The sequence below is a fragment of the Chaetodon auriga genome, chromosome 18 (assembly GCF_051107435.1).
Source record: "Chaetodon auriga isolate fChaAug3 chromosome 18, fChaAug3.hap1, whole genome shotgun sequence".
Classification (NCBI taxonomy): domain Eukaryota; kingdom Metazoa; phylum Chordata; class Actinopteri; order Chaetodontiformes; family Chaetodontidae; genus Chaetodon; species Chaetodon auriga.
This window is the reverse complement of record NC_135091.1, coordinates 12,656,460-12,671,949: the sequence shown is the minus strand read 5'-3', so window position 1 is coordinate 12,671,949 and position 15,490 is coordinate 12,656,460. Positions and strand designations below refer to the sequence as shown.

Genomic DNA, 15,490 nt, shown 5'->3' with positions numbered 1-15,490 from the left:
TGGCAATGTTATTTCTCTCCAAAGAAAGCATTTTGAGGTAGCAGAAGGCCACAGAGTAACAAATTGCTGTTACTGTAATAACCGTCTATCCTAATATTTAAGCTCTTGCTGTCAAATTTGTCTCAGTGGTGGCAGAGGAAGGCGTGTGTGTGTGTGTGTGTGTGTGTGTGTGTGTGTGCGTGTGTGTGTGCGTGCCTCGGGTGAAAATTCTACAGAACATTTGAAATAAAGAGCTGTGAAACCAGCTGTAACGTGCCGCGTGTTTGAGAAGGTAATTCAGAAATATGGCCGCAACTGACACTTTAACCTTTAAAAAACAAACAACAAATCCAAAAGCTTTTGCCAGCCACGTCCTCAAAAAACTCAGATCAAGAAGAACGAATATGGAGAGTGGAGCCTGCAGGGTGCTGCACTTCTTAAATTGTTCGTTTTACATCAAATAACATTACCGTTTTTTGTGTTTTGACACTGAAACAATGAGTCAATTAATCTGCAACTATTTTGATAAGTAATCAGTAAATTAATAAGCAAAATGCTGAAAATTCTTTCTCTCCAGCTTCCCAGTTGTGAGGATTTACTGCTTGACTTTGATATTAAACTGAATTCCTTTTGCTTTGGGACTGATTGTCAGACAAAATAAGACATTTGAAGAGGAAACTGTGATGGGTATTTTTCACTATTTTTCCGACATTTTGTAGACCAAATGATCAATCGATTAATCAAAAGAATATTCAGCTGATTAATCAACAGCGAAAATACCTTTCAGACCTGTGCTTTTTGTTCTCTCATTGAAAATAATGGATTTAGACGTGCAAAACCAGGTGAATAACAGAGACATCAGGTTGATAAGCAAAACCAGTTTCTACACCATGACTACTTGAGAAAACACAAAAGGCAAAAACAAGCAAAAACTGCCTTTGGATGGAATTATGCATTCAAAAAGGAGAAAACAATGCTGTAAACAATGTTTTTTGGGGTAAAAGGATGTTTTGAATGTGAGAATGTTCTTGGGAAATGATCTATGTCTTAAACCTCTCAGCTTTAGAGTTCAGGCTGAGGTGACTGCGCGCTGTTTGGTGTGTACTTTCAGTCGCTGTGTAATCTCCATTTGATAACCCTGGTCAGAGCTGCATTATGCAGCTTTAATTTTAAGAGTTAAACGAAATCAATCATCTAATTAAGCCTGGCCTTTATTTGATTACCCATCTGGATATTGGATAGTGCAGCCCCGTTGCTGTTGATAGCTGCTGATGTCCAGCTGAGGTGATCGATAGTATTTTGTATCTGAAAGGCAAGGCAACATTCCCGCTCTTTAGCACTGATACAGAATCTGCTCCTCCTTATCCACATCATGCTTTAGTCCATTATTGGAGAATGACCGCACATTATCTTAGATCAGCCTGAATCTCTGGCTGCTGGCCATGTGAAAGCCAGAGAGGCCGTGATCATGTGGTCTGTGACATCTACCCCTCTTTACTTTCTCTTATCATTTCTATTCCTTTCCTCTCTTCTCCCTCGTCCACATCTTATATCCTTTCTTCCCATTTCTTGTTTTCTCTCTTCTTTCTGCTTTCCAGTCGTCTTAGTGGTTGCACAATGTCACGTGATCACAGTGCAATGAGTTGGGGTACCTGAGGACCGTTGCTAATGGTGACAAATGACTGGCTGTGCAGAGAGGAAAAGACGAAAGAGTACAGCAGAGGAGAGCTGCTATTCATGCTGGGGGTCAGTGTTTGTGCTCTGTGAGACAGATAAAGAACACATGAAATGTGAAACAATATCCATTTTCTTCTACATCTGAATCAGTGTTAAGGGGACAGTTGAGAGGGTGCTTTGGCATCTCAGGAAATATACTTAGTGTTCACTTTCTTCATGTTAAATGAAAGAAGATCTACATCCGGGGACCGTTAGCTTATCTTAGCATGAAGACCCAAGTAAGCTAGGTAAGATGAGCCAACTGTCGCTAACTGTAGCTTCATATTTAACAATTATAATAGGCAAAATGGGAAAAACACCAAAATCGCTTGTTATTTTGATTTGGGAGTGATAAAGTATTATTAAGAATGGTTACCCAGAGTGCTGGTCTTGTAGTCAAATCTAAAGTAGCCACTTTTGTCACATATTTTAGTATTAATAAGTGAAACCAAAAACAAAACAGTGTCAGCTATGGCTTGTTGTAAATGAGTTGAAGCGATTGTATTAGTCGTAAAATTGTTTTCATTCTGTAACTTCTTGCAAAAGCGTGTTCCTTTTATAAGCAGCTAAAAATTGAATTCAGTCATCATTAATTGTATTGTTTCACCTGTGCTATGCCTATTGTGACATGCTCAAATGTTTCCTGAGAAAAATGCCCTTTATTTCCAGTGACACGCCAAACTGCAGTAGGCTAAATTAGGCGTTAACTTGTGAGATTCTTACTGGCGTTAGCAACCTTTGAAAAACCAAATCATAAATCTTGTCTCCGAACAGACCACATGAAATGATGCATATGTATGAAGTGCTGTAATTACAGTGATAATATTTAGTCAAGACGTCAGAGGTGCTTAACTAGTGCACACTCCAAGAACTGACAGGGTGGAGCAGAGTTGACACAGCATCTCTCATCTCAGCTTGCCACTCCCCATCACTTTCAGCTTGCATCACGTCAGCCCGGTCTCCATTCAACATTCCAGCAGCTCGGTGTAGGAATCGCCCAAAGGCACTGGTCACAGATCGTTGTGTGTTTGTATGTGAGTGTATCTGACTCGCCTGTGGGACTCAGATCTCAGCTCAGCCAGCCTTTCATCGCTGGCTGTTCACCACCATAAGGAGGATAAAGACATTATCGTACGCTCTTAAAGGGGTTGCCCATTGAGCCACACTGAGTGAAAGAATCCCTCGTCTTGACATACGTAAACATTTTTTGATAATGTTATATTTTCATTTCCTATTCCTTTCCCACAGAGGATAAGATGCTGAGTTGAAGAGATGTGTGCTGTAGCAGTTTCCTTTGGCACTTCACAAATTGGCGAATGATGAATAACACAACACTGACATCACTGTTAAGCTCCCGTCGGAGCTGTGATACTTTCATTCTCTGTAAAGGGCAAAGGGATGGCAGATTTGTGAGAAGGCCATCTGAGGTGTCCTTGAGCACGAGACTGAATCCCTGCCAGTTTTTCTATCGCTGACCTGTGCTGTTGACCTTACTAGGGCTGAGTGAAAAGACGACTTTCTCCTTTGAAAATCAGTATCACTAGAAATGCTATTAGCCATTCATTCATAGAGAGCTGTCTCCATCCCAGTGAGGTAACACTGGGAGACAGGAAAATCTGTCCCTTATATGCTCAACAGGAATGTTTGCTTCACACGCATGCACTTTATCAAGGCTGCAGGACCATAAAAGAGGATATTATTGTGATTGTTACTTCATAACTCTGGTAATTTAGACTAAAAGAAGGAGACCTTAACCTTAGAGCGGCTAAGGCGCAGTATTTAACTCAAGGGAAGACAATTTGATCATGAGTTAAGATCTGGGTATACTTGAAATGAAGAAGTTCATACAACATGTTTCAATGCAGTAATCATTCTAATGGGAACCATGGTGCACGCTTTCAGGCAGTCTGTCTTCAGAGCCGTGGAGACTGAGAAGTTTAAATCCCGCAAACTCTCACCTTTGTGCAGCTGACCAATCGCTGCATGAAGTGGGCAAGCTTGACAGATTGTCAGTGTGGGAAAGACAAAAAATGCTGGATGCAGCCTCCCCAGGTTCACCGTCACAAAGCTGTCAGGGAGAAGGTTTCAGATGCTGTGTGGCGATCCGAGAATCACTTTGTTCCAAGCATGTTGACTCCTTCAGGCAGGCGGAGGACTGTGCAGACCTAGAGGGAGGAATTGAGAAATAAACACATCTTAATCATGTTTCTATATTTTGTTTTATAGTTAGACACGAGCGTCCTAGAAGGTTATAGGGGCCGATGATCCAGCCATGGACATGGAGAAACCAGTTAGGAATGATCAAACTTAGGAATTTCAGATTACAAGGGTAACTCAGTGAGTTTGTAGTAATATTTAATTGTTTTGTAAAAAGATTTATAATCGCTTGCAACTCTTCTCAAGGCTGTAGTCCTCACAGCAATTGTTACTCCTTTTATTTAGTGGATGTGCACGTTAATTTCATGTCAGCGTCAGTCAAGGCCTGTCATTTTGAAATAATAGTCTTAATCAAGATGTCACTAGCCAATGACGAGAGAGAGGAAAAACGGAGGGAGGAAACAGACCAGCAGTACCTGCTGTAACTACCCCCCCCCCCACACACACACACACACACACACACGCACACACACACACCACTTTCCTCAGAAAACAAGAAAGAAAGAAAAATTTCCACACACAGAAATTTAATTCTGTTTTGGAAGCAAGATGTCGTGTTCGGGATAGCTGCGAAACAGAGAGAAAGACACAGGGAAGTGAAGATACCCAAATAAAGGAGGAGAATTTCAATCTCCCTGATAAAGGAGGTTTAAACCTCATTGAGAGTCGATGTGCGGCCCCTCGCAGTGACTCAGGGTGTGACTCATTGCAGCTGGCATTGCCTCCACCTTACACACACACACACACACACACACACACACACACACACGTCCTCAAAAACCCTCAGGCCTTTCGTATGTTATGTGTCCCCCATGCTTAGCGTTCTGCCGGTTTCCACCTGTTAGCAGCTGATGCATAAGCTCTGCTTCATGCTGCGGTAATAGTCCTTGTGATCTTCTTGTGAATCAGCTTATGACAAGATATGAATACAGTCTGAGCTGCTGAGCCTTCCCACGAGCATGACTTCAGAGACAGATGCTGTGAAACTTGGCTAGGTGTGTGTGTGTGTGTCTGTGTGTGATCCTTCTAACCACCCACTCGAGGGATTAGTGTAAGGGTGGTTGGATGACTCATCGGTCAATGACTTTGGAGGAGAGGGAGGAACAACATGGCCAAGTTGTCCACATGGTGTGTGAGTGTGTGTGTGTGTGTGTGTTTGCCGTTCCACCTGTCCCTCACTGCAGCGCATACTCAGATCTCAAAATCTCTACTCATGCAAACCTTGTAATTAAAGTTTCATATCTGTATCTGGGCTTTAAAGCAGACGTCTCCCTTTGGTTAGTCAGTTTCAGATTTCTGATGGAGTGTTTGTGATTGTGCATATGAGTAGTGTAGTGTGTGTGTGTGTGTGTGTGTGTGTGGAGGGGTGGGGGGGGGTTTAATGGTTGCCTGTGTCTCGACAGCAATGGCAGACGGCTGAGCTTGGAACATGACCCCGGCACAGCGTCGAGCTGTTAGGCCATGCGTACGCTGCCTAACGAGCCATGAGCGATCGCTATGATCTTGCCACAAATAATTCATGAGGAGCCCTGTAGAGGAGCTATGGAGCTGAAAGGGAAGGGGGAGAGGAAAGCATAAAGGAGTGGACCACAGCCTAAGTGGAGTGAGGGCGGGAGGCGAGGGGAGGAAGACAGAGAGATCTGACAAATGTGTCTGGAATAGAAAGGAAATCCCCTATTACCTACAGCACTGACGAGCAAGCCTGTGCACGCACGTGTCTGCATTTGTGTGTGCTTATTTTTAGAGAGCCATTTGTGTTACTACATCTGAAAAAGGCACAGTGGGAGTGTTAACAGTGTGCATCACAATCGCGGGATGTGTGTGAGTCTTGCGAAGGCATGCACTATGTGTGTGTTGCAGGCGTGATGGAGTGAGTTCAGATTTTTCTGACAGCTGCAAAACCCAAAGTGTTCTACTGTACAAGTTTTTTTTTTTTTTGCTGAAATCGAGGGAATATGAACTAACAAAGTGTGTTATCAGACGGGAAAAGGGCTGAAAGTGAATGTGCACAGCGAGAGCTCTCATTTAGCTTTTTTTGCTTGAATATCAGAGCTGAAGTTTGAATTACTGCACATACAGTAGGCTGTCAGTTTAAAATAGATTATGGGCGATGGAGCTGAAGCAAAAGAAAATACAGGCGAGCACAGTTGCTGATACTAAGCCAGTGAGGGTGAGGAAGACACCCTGTTATATTGTCCTTCATGATTCTGTCCTTGGATGCCCCCTCGACCCAGTGGAGGTGGTGGGAGAAAGGAGGGTGAAGGCTAAGCTATCCTCCCTGATGAAGACCACCTCCCACCCCATGCAGGACACCCTGACCGCAGTGGGCAGATCCTTCAGTGACTGCTTCACCCGCGCTGTGTGAAGGAGAGATACTGCAGCTCCCTCCTTCCTGCTGCTGTTAGTGTGCCAGGAGACCACACACACCCAGACTGACAAATTCACTCATGTACAACATCAGTGTATGCTGAACTGTGCATTATCAATATTTCATATGTGAATTCAACCATCGTCTGTTTCACTTATTATATTGTTTACTTATTTATCGCATCTTGCTTTTTTCACTGACGCTTTTTACTATTACACAATCCCCTTTGATGTTGTAGTTAACACAGCAAATGTCCCTGCTGTGGGATTAATAAAGGATTATCTCATCTTAATTGGAACTAATATACAGGGATATTTGAATGAATTAAAAAAATATATAAATATAAAATCATTTCACATTTATTCATATATTGCCTGTCGATAAATTACACTTTTTTTTGCATGTTCAGTTGACTTGGTGCACCCTGACTAAGGGACTTACACTAACAATTAATTCAAATGAATTAATTGCAAATGTACCCTTTGAACATCGTCCCTTTCCCTCAATAATTAGTGACAAATTACTTTCCAAAAAACATTTTGGAAAAAACAAGTATTCAGAAATTCCAACTTAGTAAAATAAACTGCAATGGTTTATTTTTGTTTTTGGTGAAATGTCTCAACAACTATTGCATATATGGTCATGAAAGTTCTGAACAGATCTGAACTTTGTGTTTGGTGCTAATTAGCAAATGTTAAAACAAGATGCTGTGCGTGGTAAGCATTACCCCTGCTAAATTTCAGCATGTTACCTTGGACACTGTGAGCATTGCAGCATGCCACCAAAAGCACTGCTGCGCACAAATACAGCCTCACAGAGCTGCTAGCATGGCTGCAGAGTCCTGCTTTTCCAAGGCACGGCGGCTATGGAGGCCATGAAGATTACTGCTTCTGACGGAGGCTCTACAGACCAGTGAGACGTATCAGTGGAACACACAGACTAATGGAAATTGGGGGATGGAGACAAAGGGCCTGTGTAGGTCTCTGTGGCATGTCATTAGTGAGGGAGAGGGGTTGACTTGTTCCATCTGACATTTACCAGTCCAACTGAAAATGTCACGGAATGCCAGCCTTTACCTCTGGATATAATGGTGCCTCTTACAGCCCAGAGCTATTGATCCCAAAAAACTTTTGTCCATGTTGAACCTCTGTGGTTCCCCCTGTCCGCTGTCCCGAGAAAGACCGCCACCCCTGAATTTTCTTGCCCAGCCAGACTTTTCTCTACTTTTGATTCCTCCGTGCAGCAGCAGCCTTGGCTGTGTGTAATATGTGTACTCTACATTGTGTGAAAAAACACATAAATGTTGGTTATAATAATTCACTGCATATTTGTATATGAGCTTTCCTTTTCCATGATAGCTACTGTAAGAAACTCTATCTAATCCCATAGCTCGTCTCTCAAGGCTCCACCCTCATACTGTAGCTATGGTTGTTGTGCGCAGACATTTCGCTTCATTGTTTCACTTTTTCAGTTTCTTGTCCAGCTTTTGGGAAACTCTGGCTGTCTTCTCAGGTTAGCTAATTGACTCTCAGACTGACAGACTGGACCAGAGAGGTTTGCCAACTTCGTCAGAAAAAGAAGAGGGAGGCAGAGGGAGCTTTGTTGAAGGCTGAAAAACAAGACCAATCCAATTTAGTTTCCTAGTTTGTGCTTAGATGTGACTTATTTCCTGGGTGCCACATTTCTAGGTCTTTTTGTGATCTCTCACCAGCGCATGCTTAATTTGTTTTACCATTAAATAATGAATTAGTGATCACAGGAACAGTGATTCTGCAAGAACAACAACCTCGTATCATTTTTATTCAAGATCACATTTTGTGAGCGGAGGAAAACAAAGCGTATGTCGAGATCATTCATTATTTTGTGAGCACAAGTGAACAAAAAGAGACACGGTTCCCTCTCAGGCCTTCCACGTGTGCCAAATACTCCATGTTCCCATTGTCACATTTACTGAAGGTCTAGTGAGCTGTTCAGAGTTGTATTGTATGTATGGAGAGCAGGAAGTGGTTAATGCTTAAGTCTTCGCCAAAACAATAACCAAGAGCAATTAGACCCCACTAGACGATGTATTCTTTACACCGCACTGTTGTCAACCTCATTTCAAATTAAACGGTAATCTCGTCTCCAATAGCTAATGCAGAAGCTAATTACGTTGAAAAACCACTCATAAGCATTTTCTGCTTTTGTTTGTTATGCTGCAGTGAATTTGTGTCTCACTTTTAGGAACGGAATTTAGATCCATGGCCTCTCAATTTGTTTTGGGGAGTGCTACTGTCTAGTCTATTTCTGTCCTTGCTACACTATTGTCCTCGGTTGACTGCCTTCACATCAAGTGCTGGATTTATTTGGCCACTCTGCCAGCTCAGGCAGATAGGCCCTGCAGCTACCACCCAATATGCAATGGCTGAAGCTACTGTTAAGATAACTATAAACCACTATAACTGGTTTCAGTGATTGTTTTCTCTACAGCCAGATGTGGGTTAATATGCTCTGTTTTCCTTCCTTTGTTGGATGGATTGATGTGTTTCACTGTGCATTTTTTATCACACACTGTGATGTTCCTGTCCAAAGCTTCGATCTGCGAAACGTTTTCCCTCATCGTTGTTTGCTCGTCTTCCTCTGCGCACGTTAATTGGCGGCTCCAAATGCTCCGCTCCATTTCAAAATCCATACCCAAAGACGATTATGATCTTAATTAGCTATATCACAGCCCTGAGCATATTACATTTTTGCTCAGCAGCACACAATGACTCCCGGTGTCTCGCCCTTTCAAAAAAGCAGTGCTACAGCTTTGATTGCAATAGGAGCTTGATTCAATTAGCTGCCACTTCTCAGCTGCATTACCGACCATCTCCCCAGCTTCACCAGAGTCACTTCACCATTATGAAACCCCATCAGTCATGAAAATAGCCAGTCCAGCTGCTGGCAACACGGGTCATGTGGTGCACTTTAGAGAATGATTATTGCCTTGCTTACTATATGCCTCCTATAACAAGTTCAATAAGCACACCTTCAGAGGCCAAAGAGAGGATTGTATCATGTATGTACCAGTGATGTTTCTGTCACTGCTGCTTTTTCTCAGTCATACTCACATTGGTGTTCTTGTCTGTTTTATCACTAGATCTGCTTGCTTCTAGAGCAAGATGCTGTGCTCATAGTTTATGTGGCAATCAAAATCCACACATTTTGGGCAAATCCCTGATTTATGTGTTTTATGTAATCTTTATTCAATGAGGAATCAAGAACACAATCACACAATAAACATGGAATTAATAAAAACAGTCACAAGAATCATAAAGAACATCAGACAGTAAAGCTTTTAAAATCTCCTTTAAGTATTTGTACCACTGATGTCAACTTTATTCGTTGGTAAACATCTGAAAAGTCCCTTTAACTAACTCAGAATCCTATGATAAACTCCTCATAAATGCAGATTGATATATTTTACTGTTTAAAAAGTAGCTAAGTATGCCCTCTAGTGTTGTCGAAACTCAACCGTGTGCAGGTGTGCTGAACAGTGAGTTTATGCATTTCTCTGAGTAGCAAAGATTGATGTCAATGAGTGCTCTTGTTCCTTTTCTACCAATATGGTGAAATAAGTAGAATTAGATGCACACCAGAACGTTGGGATTGTCAAACTGTCCATCCTCTCTCTCCCTGCAGGTATATCCGCACAATGTACCTCGGGATACAAAGTCACCGGCAGAAGGAGAACCAGCGGCGTTTTTACTGGGCTATGATGTACGAGTATGCCGATGTCAACATGCTGCGACTGCTGGAGACCTTCTTAGAAAGCGCCCCTCAGCTGGTGCTGCAGCTCTGCATCATGATCCAGAGCAACAAGGCTGAGTGGCTGCAGTGTAAGGGGCTCCCTAAGGCTCTATACTAGAGTCAAATTTTCAAGACATCTGTCTTTTGTGTCTTTCTTGCATCACACTGGATGTCATACTGTGGTTATCACACGATGCTGAGATGTTTCCATATTTTACACCTGACAAATACATTTTCTGTAAAGTTCACACGGCACTTTATTTGCAGTGTGCAGTATGCTCCACCACTGTGTCCAATTCCCAGCATTCATCACTTTTGTTATTGAAAGCTCTTTTACATTTACAGTTTGCTCATGCGATACAGCTCCCCAAGGAAGGCAATTCAATCATGGCAAGTGATACCCTTCCCTGTCTGCGTGTCTATAGAAATGCCATCACTACATTTGCTGAGAGGCACCATGCTGCTGCTGGTACTCTGCAGATAATCTCTCTCTCTCTCCCTCTATCATTTATGCAGCAGGTTTCTGCTCTGACATATCTGCTGTCTCTACTATTATACAAGACTTAAGGAAATTGAATTGGCGCACTAAATGGAGACAGTGTTGACTGACCGACCTATGACGATGTTGGCAATAATATTGCTTTTCAAAATGTGATAGATGGCTTTGGTTGAAATAAAACATACTGCGTACAGTGAATGGACAGACAGCCAAGTCAAGATAATAATAATTCTTTGGGTTATGATTCATGCTTAAAAATGATTTTTTTTTTCTTACTCTTTCTCTCTCTGTCCACATTCACAGGTGTTTCTGCCATGTCCTCCCTCTTGTCCCTGGCCTGGGTGCTAGCCTCTTACCACAAACTGCTGCGCGATTCACGTGATGACAAGAAGAGCATGAGTTACCGAGGTGCTCTGGTGCATCTGTTCTGGCGCCTTTTTACCATCTCCTCACGGGTGCTCTCCCTTGCCCTATTTGCCTCTGTTTTCCACATCTATTTTGGCATTTTTGTGGTGCTCCACTGGTGTGCCATGGCTTTCTGGGTCATCCATGGCGGCACCGACTTCTGCATGTCCAAGTGGGAGGAGGTACTGTTCAACATGGTGGTGGGCGTGGTCTATGTCTTCTGTTGGTTCAATGTACGTGAGGGTCGGACGCGGTACAGAATGGTGGCCTATTACACAGTAGTACTGCTAGAGAATGCCATTCTCAGCTCCCTTTGGTATGCGTACCGCGACCCAGCCACCACTGACGCCTATGCCTCTTTTGCCCTCTGTGGCGTCTTCCTGTGCTTTGCCTCAGGTGTGGCCTGTATGGTTCTCTATTATGGGGTTCTACACCCCATGGGCCCCCGGCTTAGGGTGCTGGCCAGCTCCTGCTGTGCTGAGCTGCTGTGGGGCCTTCCGTTACCCCCTGAGGCCGAGCCCATGGCTCCCACACCAGGCCCCCGTGGCTCTCAGGCCACCCCCACACGGGGTCTGGCAGGGGAATATTTGGAGTCAGATGAAACAGCCACGGACACCTGCCTTCCGGTTTTCCAGGTGAGGTCCACAGAGCCTGTTGATGCAGCTGGCAGGCCCATCCGGCCTGAGGGTCCTCTCATCAAGATAGACATGCCCAGAAAACGCTACCCAGCCTGGGATGCCCACTTTGTGGATCGGCGCCTGCGCAGGACCATAAATGTACTGCAGTACATTAGCCCTAATGCGGTGGGCATCAGGTATAGGGACGGTCCGCTTCTTTATGAACTCCTGCAGTACGAATCCTCCCTCTGAAGGCATCTTCTCCACGGCTCTGTCACCTCCTCTTACACACAACAATGCACATGCCTTCCTTTCTTTCATTCTGCTCTTCTTCCTCTCCAGATATTATTTTTTTCCATTTGACACTTGGCTCTCTCCTTCTCTCTGATCATTCAATTTTTCTGCAGGAGATGTGTGTTTTCTCAACTGAAAATCTGTCAAGACAGTCTTAACACACACAGTCATGGTTTATTTTTGGAGAAAAAAAACATACAGCACAGAGAGAAAATTATGAACCTACAGTATCTTATGTGATATATACAGAAGTCTCATATAAATCCCTCTACATTGATAGAGGGGGGTTCTGTATGAGTGTGTAGATAACATATGAATGTTTCATTATGAAATATGTTTAATGCATTATACTGTATTGGTGATTCAACCTGTGAATACTTGTGAAGGGCATATTGTATGTCCCTGTGACATGGGACTGGCGCAAAGCCTGATGGGAATGATGGAGGAGAGTCTCAGAGGAGGCAGGTCTTTGCACATCCCAACATTTACTGCCATTCTTTATGTAAATTATTGAAATGTATGATAATGTTTACCAAGTCCTTAGCCCATGAATTAAAAGGCACTGAAATTTCTACCATGATACCCTTATAGAGAGGACACAGTCAAAGATGTGTCGTTTCTGCAATTACTGTAATTCAAAATGGATTTTTTCTCTGTGAGCTTACGTGGTGCAAGTGTATCCTGGCTGTCCTATTTTTGTTCAAAATCCTAAATCGTAATCGCATCATGTATGGAAGAAAAAAGAAGCACACTGACCTTCAATCAGTTCCACCCACACATTCAATCGTTACGGTGCAGACTGCCCTCCAGTGGAGGCAAGCTGTAACAGCACGCCTTACTTGGTCATTTCTGCCTGTAGTTGAGACAGCACAAAATGTTAAAGAGGTGAAAAAACACAATAGAAGGAATGTAGAATGTAAGCGAAATGAGCACAACGTTTTCTAAATTGGTGGGTAGAAGAGTTAAGTAAAAAACATTCCAAAGACTTTTTTTTAAAGATTGTAGGTGTTTAGTAAAGGGTAGAAGGGTACCAATGTGTGTTAAAACGCACTTTTTTTTGAAGTGCAAAGACAGCCTTCAAGGAATCCTCCACCATTCCCTTCGGATTCCTAGAAAGTACTCCCTTATCCAACCTCCCTGTTTTGTTTTCTTATCAACAAATGTTTTAGGTTGATTAATATACGCTTATTGGGTGCAAAGACTTGTAATAAGTTCTTTAAAAAAAAAAAAGGATGACAAATCTGAGAAGATATTTCTATGCTATTATACTTCAGTGCGTATTTGTGTCCACATTTATAGTCATTAACATAACTATATTTTGCCAGAACACACACTTTTTTACATAACAAAAAATGTTGTGCGGTGCAGTGTTAAAAAAGGTATTTTCCTCAACATCAGTGTGCCCTCAAAGAGGCTGTGCTCTTATATGGGTGTACAGGGCAACTGTTCTGGCACCTGCTAGCGCAGTTGAAACAAAGCCAAATCGCATCTTAAAGTACTGTCTTTCCAATTTATCTGCCCCTTGAACCAGTAGAATGAGTCAAAATGTGTGCCATCTATAGGCCTGCCATGAAGCAATTATACACTGATATACATCTGCCAGCTGAACCTGCGGGAGTTCATCACCACAGACAGCCACAGGATGACCACTCATGACAAAAATACAAGAAATTTTAAAAAATGCCTTCTAAGTCAAAAGAACTTGACTAAAATTTCCAGCGAGGGCTACTGAACAATCCATAAGAAAACTGAATGCATTTCATACTCCAGTTTAATCTATTTAGTCAGTGATTCATCTGAATATATAATGTGCGTTTTTTACATTGCAGTGTTTGGCATGAGTTTAGTATCAGGCATTAGTATGAATGCACCCAACAAGGGATGCCCAAGAGCCCAACACCAAGCAGAGATTCCTTTGTCCTGGCTCACTGGCTTTCTGCTTAGCTGTGGCCACGGGTGCCTGCTAACATCGTACTGTAAAAGGCAGATGCCATGTGAGTCCAGGCCAAAGGCGAGAGGGGTTTTTTGCCGGGGTTGGAAAAGAACATGAGGACAGATCGTGATAAAGGGCTTGACTGGAGTATGGTGGATAATTCCTTGTGTGCCTGTGTGAGAAAGGTGAGTGTTTACCTCTCCCTCACGTGCTGTATAACCTACAGTATGTATTCGGGGATGGAAGTGTGCTTGCATTGTAGTGCGTGCGCATGCTTGTCAGTGTGTGTCCTCAGCCCTTTCCCACCGGTCTGTTCTCTCGCCGATTGTTCGGCTCCATCCTTGGTTGCTGCTGCGCCCTCTTCCCCGTCTCTGCCGTGTTGGGCCTTGGTACCCTCCTGTGAAACACTCTCACACTCTCTGGTAACTGAACGACGGGGTTGAGGCTGAACAACTGGAGATCCTGACATGAGAACATGCAATGAGGTACACTGCCATAACCAAGAGCTTCAACATCCAGGGTCTGCCACCCGTCAGCTTAAAAGTGATGTTCAGCCCTGAGTAATTGAGAACTGTTGGGTCAGCTAGGGTGGAGCAAACATCCAAGTCACCATATGTATAGATAATACATGAGTATGCAAACAACCAACTTGTTCATTGTTTACCATATAGCCAGAGTAGTTCCTCTCTGTTGTAGTGAATGAACAGCCATGTTAATAGTTAGTCAGTGAATGAATAATGAACAATAAGTATTGTTAAGATAAAAAATAAATATAAAACTTAAAAAAAAAAAAAAAAAACTTAAGCAAAACAGCCAATACAGGGGTTCCTCAGGACCAACAAACAAGACCACTGAACCAGCTGACTCAGGGGTGTCTCAATGCAGTTCTCATCACCAGGCATGTCCTCAAGGGTCTCCATTTTTTCCTTAACATACTGCATCCTGGACCACTCCACGGCTGGGATAGTACCACTAAATTATGGTTTGCTCATTTTTTTGTTTTTGTTTTTGTTTTTTTTTGTTGTTGTTGTTGGGAATGATTACTCATTCCTATTATTTTGGGGGGGTTGGGGCAGTTTTTTGTGGTAGTTGGCTGCCTGGCGCACGGTGCATCCTTTCCAAACACTGCTGACCTTTTCCAGACGTGGACACATGTCCAAATCAGGTGCAAATACACTGTGATTCATTCATTTGTAGGTGTGTGTGTGTGTGTGTGTGTGTGTGTGTGTGTGTATGTGTGGAAGGGAAGTATTATATAGCATCTCGGACAAGATTATGTACAACTGGGCTACGTTTCATCTAGTGGTGCTTCATGTCGTAAAACGCAGAGTATTTATGCTTGCTTAACTGTGTCATTAAAATCATAGTTATGGCAGTTAATTAAACTAATTGATTTTAATCAAGTCTACAAAGAGTCTATATGTACAAGTCTGGATTTTTATGAAACATGCAGTATATTTTCCGTATTTCTACAGAACAATCACCATTTTGCCACATTCTGTATTTAGTGAAAAGGGTTAGCTTGAAGCTGGTTAATAAGTGGGTTTTTTGTGGTTATATATAATTCTATCGTTTTAAGTTGTACACAAGTTTCAAGAGCTAAGCTACACAAGAGTGTAAGAGGAAACCGTTTCTATACTGTACATAGTATGTAGTGTGTAGTATTCAGGCTGCCACACTGTATACCATATACAAGGTCACAGAGAAATCCCCTGCAGAGAATTGTTTCTGTCAGGTAACCTGCCCAGCTC

At 42.8% G+C, this 15,490-nt stretch overlaps 1 protein-coding gene across 1 annotated transcript in view; it reads left to right on the top strand.

Moving 5' to 3' along the window:
* The window catches only part of xkr6b (XK, Kell blood group complex subunit-related family, member 6b), a 49,502-nt gene extending 35,002 nt beyond the window's left edge, over window positions 1-14,500 (top strand). Inside the window, exons 2-3 of the mRNA XM_076756827.1 lie at window positions 9,884-10,080; window positions 10,794-14,500. Of these exons, the coding sequence (XP_076612942.1) occupies window positions 9,884-10,080; window positions 10,794-11,764 (1,168 nt within the window). The 3' untranslated portion in view covers window positions 11,765-14,500. The remainder of the gene's footprint in view (window positions 1-9,883; window positions 10,081-10,793) is intronic.
* Window positions 14,501-15,490: the final 990 nt, after the last annotated feature.